The sequence below is a fragment of the Zosterops lateralis genome, assembly GCF_965231275.1.
Source record: "Zosterops lateralis genome assembly, chromosome: 6".
Classification (NCBI taxonomy): domain Eukaryota; kingdom Metazoa; phylum Chordata; class Aves; order Passeriformes; family Zosteropidae; genus Zosterops; species Zosterops lateralis.
Genome location: NC_139761.1, coordinates 15114238 through 15120237, shown reverse-complemented (window position 1 = coordinate 15120237; position 6000 = coordinate 15114238). Strand labels below are relative to the sequence as shown.

The 6000-nt window shown below is 42.8% G+C and overlaps 1 protein-coding gene across 2 annotated transcripts in view; it reads left to right on the top strand.

Moving 5' to 3' along the window:
• Positions 1-3061: 3061 nt before the first annotated feature.
• Positions 3062-6000, top strand: part of PPP4R4 (protein phosphatase 4 regulatory subunit 4) — a 65359-nt gene continuing 62420 nt past the window's right edge. For both annotated transcript variants that reach the window (XM_083862860.1, XM_083862859.1), the window contains exons 1-2: positions 3062-3254; positions 3748-3821. In XM_083862860.1, coding sequence (XP_083718986.1) covers positions 3141-3254; positions 3748-3821 — 188 coding nt within the window. In that variant the 5' untranslated portion in view covers positions 3062-3140. The remainder of the gene's footprint in view (positions 3255-3747; positions 3822-6000) is intronic.

Genomic DNA, 6000 nt, shown 5'->3' with positions numbered 1-6000 from the left:
CTGTCTTTCCAAGGTTACACAGCTCCTGTATTAAAATGAAGGTTCCAATTCACTCTGGATTTCAATAAAGCAGCATGAAATAGCTCTTGAGTCTAATACAATAGCTCTGACAAGGTTAGAATGAAGCTGAGAGTAGAGCTTTATTTGAGAGAAGAGAGGAGTGGAAACGGGAGGAGCTGAAAGCAGCAGCAATGGAAGGGAACTCATACGTGACTTTAATCCCAGATGAAAATGAGAGACCACTTGCCTGCAGGTTTACTATCAGAGGGGATTCAATTTTATATATGTGGTTTTGGAACAAAATATGCAAGCTTATTTTTTTCTGTCAAATGTATGGGTCAAAATGAAATATTTTTAATATAATTCCTTCTGTGTACTTTATTCTAGTCCAGTACTATATCTATTGAAAAAAAAATAATAGTTTTTAAAATTCTGCTTTTCACATTTCCAGGGCATTTGTAGATTTCTTTGACATATCTAAAATTTTAAAGTTAATGGGAATCAATGGGTCTGCTCAGTGTTTCCTCGACTGAGTTAGAAGGACAATTTTTAAAGGCAATAAAAAAGAGATGTTTTTCTAAATGTTTACATTTATGAAAAACTATCTTCCTTAGTGTCTTACAAAGTTTATGTAAAATATAACAGGAGAAATCATCCTAATCGCATATTTAAACTCCATATTTTTCAGTCTTTAAAACTGAATTCTGGAATTCCTTGTTTGAAAACTGCATTGAGTTCAAGGCATGCAAAAGAAAACACCTTTGATCTCAGAAGATCTCTAAGATTCATGAGAACTACTTGCAAGGTGAAATAACCACAGATTGGCTGTGGATGAATTTGCAAAAGAATTTTCCAAACTAACTAACAGTATGTTTTCCTAATATTTATCATTGGCAGAAGCCTGCATGCCAGGATTTTAGATCTGAAGAAGGAACATTGTCTAAAACTCTTTTTTTTTATTTTCTCTTGTAGAGTTAGTCCTTACCTACTTTTAAGAGAGGACTTAGGTTCAGTTACAGCTATTTATTGTATTTGCAGTCTAATGATGCTCCTTTTGCAAAGGAGATGTTCAAAAAACTTTCTCATTTTAATTCATCATCATGCCTTGAAAATGCCAAATGGTTTTAGTTTTCTATTACATAACACTTTATTTATATGTATATTGGATTATATTTTTCTGCTAATAGTTGTGTTGTACATTTGAAATTAATGGAGATGCTCTAATTTTTGAATATTTTACTGGCTTGTCCAAGCACAGGACTTGGCCTAACTGGTAGACAGAGAAGTAAGGCATTGGAGACAATGATTATTTTTTTGCTAGATAGAAGCTGAGGCACTTGCCAGTCATAGAATAAATATTAATAAAATTCTGGGCAATATACTTCAGAATATCATATAATCTTTAGGATTTCTGGAATTACTTTTAATCAGGAAAACTTACCTGGTCACATGGGCATTTCACAAGGATTAAAAAAAACATCGCAGCCCCTCAAATAAGCCCTTGTGAAATATTTACAGTTTTTTTTAATTCCTGGTCAGAGTGTGATGTGTTCATGTAACCATTACAAAGGCCACTGTCTGGTGAATTACTTACATCAGTAAAGGCTGAGTGTAACTCTCTGTGATGTTTCTTGGTCCTGCATGTATTTTGCATTACTAACACATCCTAAAAGAAGCTATATGACTAAGTTTTTAAAGATTATCCATGTTTATTTGTATATGAATCAGAGGTAATTCGCATACTTTTATTTTAAAAAGAATACTCTCCCTTCAACCCCTGAGGCAATCCACATTTGTGAGCCAAAATGGTAAAGGCATCCAAGGCCTAACAGCATAAATCAGGAAAACTATCTGTATGGAAATCTGTGCTGCTGCTGTGAGTACGAGGTGCGTCACCTGGGTCTAGAATGCAAAAGGTGAAGAATAAGAATTTATGGAGAGTGTAAGTGATGTCTTTGTCAGAATTTAACAATTTACTGCCTAAGAAGTATTTTTTTTAAACAGTAATATAGAAGTGTTCACTGGGGGAAGAACCTGCTTTGGACTTTTCATTAAAAACAGCACTTGTTACCAGTTTTCTGCGGTGTAATTTTGCTTTCACACAGCTGTGAGACGGGCGAGGCTGGCGGTGGGTCCCAGGGCGGCTGACGAGGAACGCGGTGCCCACAGGGGCGGGCTGGAGGAGCAGCGGCCGAGCTCTGCAGGACCCGGGGCTCTTCTCCCGCCGCAGGCCGGGGAGCGGGGCCGGGGCTGAGGGGCCGGGGGAGCAGGGCTGGGGCTGAGGGGCCGCGCCTCCTCCGCGCCTCCCGCCCCGCCCGGCGCTCCCTGCCCCGCCCGGTGCTCCCTGCCCCGCCGAGGCCGCGGTCGCGCCGCGTTGCCCGGAGACCGGCTCGGCGGGGTGGGACCGCCCCGGCCGGGGCTGTGGCGCTCGCCCGGGAAAGGAGCCGAGGGGCCGCGCCGCGGGACGGGGGCGGGGAGCGTCACTGCACCACGGCGACCGTCCCTCCTCCCGGGGCGGGCGGAGAGGCGGCACCCGGGCTCCGCGGCTGGGCTGTTCGCTCCGCTCCGCGCCCTGCCCGCCGTGCCCTGCCCCGCCGGTGAGGAGCGAGCCCGAGCCGAGGGCTCCGTCCCGCCCTTCTGCCGCCCGGGGCCGCCCCGCTCCCCGCGCCCTCGCCCGGACGGGGGTGGCCGGCGAGGAGGGCAAAGTTGGCTCGGAACTCCCGCCCGCCGAGGCAGCGGCGGCCGCAGCGGGCTCTGGGGGCTGCGGGCTCCGGCCCCGCCGCCTGCCCGGCCGGCGGAGCGGGGAAAGTTTTCCGGCGGGGGCCGGGCTCTGGGGGCCGGGCTCTGGGGGCTCTGGGGGCCGGGCTCTGGGGCTCTGGGGGCTCTGGGGGCTCTGGGGGCCGGGCTCTGGGGGCCGGGCTCTGGGGGCCGGGCTCCGGGGGCTCTAGGGGCCGGGCTCGGGGGGCCGGGCTCTGGGGGCCGGGCTCTGGGGCTCTGGGGGCCGGGCTCTGGGGGCTCTGGGGGCCGGGCTCGGGGGGCCGGGCTCCGGGGGCGGCGGGCGCTGCCGCAGTGTGCGGGGCCGCTCCGCTGCCATGTGAGGCCCGGGCACTGCCACCGCTGCCGAAGGCTTGGCTTGTTACATGCGCCCGGCAATCTTCTCCAACATGGATTTTAGTCATAGCAGTCTTTTTGGATACATAGAAGACCTGCAGGAACTAACTATTATAGAGAGGCCAGTACGCAGGAGCCTGAAGGTACATACCTCGAGAAAGAACGGTGCTACAAAATCCATTTTACATTGTCTCTGTGTTAATTATACACAAATGAGTGAATAGACAATTATTTGGGTAGTTTGTTTTGCTTGTTTTTACAGCACCAGGATATGAAATATTGTCAGTCATTTTAGAATAAACGATCTCGAATTCTATATAGGAGGGATTTAATGTTTTCAGTATAAGAATATTAAGATGGGAACACGTATACTAACTTGGGTCTTGATGTCAATTTATATGCCACTTGTTTAGTGACAGTGTCTGACTTGAAACTGTACTTCTCTGACATTCCATCTTTTCCTGGTAGAGGATTTATTTGATTGAATTTGAAATATTGGCTAGAGGTTTCATGAACAAATTCAAATTACTCATGAAGCTGTCCCTGTATGTGTGGGGAGAAAGGGGTTGTTTTAAGATTTAAACAGTGAAATAGTAAGGCATTGTAAACTCATAATCTCTATTTCACACTTGACAGACACCAGAAGAAATAGAAAGATTGACAGTTGATGAAGAACTCAGTGATATTGAAAGGGCTGTTTATCTACTCAGGTATTTCCTAAAATGTTGCTGTGAAGCATTGTGTTTACATACAGCTTTTTTAGTGTTTTACTCTTCACTCCTTTAATTTTCTGTCTATAAGTAGTTCTTTTACCTTCAGCTATGTTAAGCATATAGGCAAGATAAAAATAGGTACTGTAATTTTAAAAAAATCACCCTATAATGGGATGTCTGTATATATGTAGGAATTTCTGAGCTCTTAATATGTTCCTCACCAGCACAGAGTTGTATTTAATCATCTTTTCCCCTGCAGTTGATTTTGCAAGATTCCCTGAGTGTTAATGTTATTAACACCAATAATTCAGGAGTTCATACTTGCTCTAAGCAAATATTCACTCACGGCCCGTTAACACAGGCTGGTAACTGTTGTAGCATCCTGTGTGTGTTTGGACTTTCAGAAGAGAAAACTTCAGTGGTTAGTTCTATAGTCCTTAGAAATTACTGTAGAAGGTACTGTGTTAATACTTCCATCTGTTCTGGTTTTCTTCATTTTACCTCCTTCTTGTTGAAAGTATTTATTTGCAGCTACTTGAATAACTTAAATTTGGTAGTTAAAAATCTGGATCTTTCAAATACTGTGTTTAAATAATCTTTGAGACTACAAATGTTCTGGGGAATTTTGAGTTGAATATGCATTTCTAAACAATACCTGGTAATTGGAGAACCAGCTGCAGCTCCCTCTCAGTTTGCTTATTCTGCTGTTTTAAATGCTTTTCTAGTCTATGCCTGCAGTCAGTATTTAGAATAGATATTCTTGGTGATATAATTTTCTCTTTTTGGGGTGCATGGCATTATTTTTAAGTTATCATTTTTGTCCACTGATACTGCTTTTGATACTGACTTCTGTTTACGGTTTGGGTATTTTTTAAATGCTGAAATTTATTAAATAGATGATTTTAAAACTTGCTTTCCTCTTAATTGCTATAATCAAAGCAGTCTGTTGACTGTAGGGAAATTCAGAGGAAACATACTGCATGTGGTATATATCACTGAAAGGATACGTATCCATTCTGAGTTTTACCTCACAAAAACCAGCAGAGGTGCTATATTTTTCTTTTCCAGTGTGGTAGCAAATTTCTTTGCTCTTTTTCCAGTTAAAGATCACATTTCCAGCATGTATTTACTGAAAAAATTATAGCCTTTTTAAATGGCAAAGGGTTCCACTTCATGCCTTTCATCTTATCAATTGCTTTTCAACCTGGCCTTGACCTTCTCCTGACATCATTATCTGATTTTCTCTACTCAAGCAGCTGTTCTTGAGACATAACATTCTTTTTCTTTTAATGAAGCTTTCATTTTTTCCTCTGCATTGTTATCATTTCTGAAAGGTACCCTTAACTCTGCTTGATAGGTTTTTTGTAAGGTAGTCTCAGTGTGCAGGTATGTTAATACAATAATCTAGTGAAAGCTTTTGCTGTTGAATAGCATATTGCTGTCCTTGTGCTGAGTGGAGTAAGAGCAGGGTTGAAAAGCTGCCTGTAACCCAGTAGTACCTTTTATATAATGTACAAGAGTGTGTACTTTGGGCTTGTCAGGAATTTCTCATCTATTTTAATACAATATCCCTGCCTGTTGCTTTTTGATAGTAATGTCAGTCCAGTCTTTCTGTGCCTCCTTTTCTCACTCAGATGCATTTATTCACTGTCCTTCAGGTTGTTCCTTGTGTGAGACTCTCCTTAATCTTATCCAAAACCCCCTCTGCCTTTTCTGAAAATCTGTCTATAGATATGGCTTTTCTGAGATTGAAACAAATTGTTAATGATACCTCTGCTGTATCCTGTTTGGAAAGGATGGTGTTATCTCCATATATATTAAAAATGTACAAGAACAATAATAGAGAGCAAATTTCTCACCTTAAATATTGAGCATCAAAATACTTCTTTTGTCACAATGTCTTTTGTGTTGTCATTTACTTTTTGGACCCTAATCTGCAAGTTGAAGATTTTAAATTTACTGAGATATCTTCAGTGTTGCTTGTTCAGTGCAATGGAGCTGATTAATACTGAGTGAAACCTTTGGATGCTACAGCAAAGCTAATGTTGTACTAATGATTTTCTGGGACAGTTCAGAAAGAGTCTTCACATTTTAAAGGCTTTCATTCTGAACAAAAAAGCTCAACCACTTTCTTTTCTTTTCACATCCTTTTCTTCTAAAACCTGCCCCTGACTTC